Source organism: Neopelma chrysocephalum, unplaced genomic scaffold, assembly GCF_003984885.1.
Source record: "Neopelma chrysocephalum unplaced genomic scaffold, ASM398488v2 Primary Assembly neopelma1_189, whole genome shotgun sequence".
Taxonomy (NCBI): domain Eukaryota; kingdom Metazoa; phylum Chordata; class Aves; order Passeriformes; family Pipridae; genus Neopelma; species Neopelma chrysocephalum.
The window spans coordinates 1178441-1178800 of NW_020897851.1; the positions used below are offsets into that span (position 1 = coordinate 1178441).

At 60.3% G+C, this 360-nt stretch overlaps 1 protein-coding gene across 1 annotated transcript in view; it reads left to right on the forward strand.

Annotated features, from left to right (window-relative positions):
- Positions 1-358, forward strand: part of CAV3 (caveolin 3) — a gene marked incomplete at its 3' end in the record, with an annotated part of 3361 nt that extends 3003 nt beyond the window's left edge. Inside the window, exon 2 of the mRNA XM_027702622.1 lies at positions 83-358. Within this exon, the coding sequence (XP_027558423.1) occupies positions 83-358 (276 nt within the window). The remainder of the gene's footprint in view (positions 1-82) is intronic.
- Between the last annotated feature and the right edge of the window lie 2 nt (positions 359-360).

The following is a 360-nucleotide window of genomic DNA, read 5'->3' on the forward strand; positions in this document are numbered from 1 at the left end:
CTCACCTCCTGTGATCCCCCGAGCCCTCCTCACCTCCTGTGATCCCCTGAGCCCTCCTCACCTCCATCTGCTCTCCTCCCAGGTGGATTTTGAGGATGTGATAGCTGAGCCTGTGGGGACGTACAGCTTCGACGGCGTGTGGAAAGCCAGCTACACCACCTTCACCGTCAGCAAGTACTGGTGCTACCGGCTGCTCTCTGCCGTCCTGGGAATCCCCCTGGCCGTCGTCTGGGGCTTCCTCTTCGCCCTCATCTCCTTCTGCCACATCTGGGCAGTGGTGCCCTGCATCAAGAGCTACCTGATAGAGATCCAGTGCGTCAGCAGGATCTACTCCCTCTGCATCCACACCTTCTGCGACCC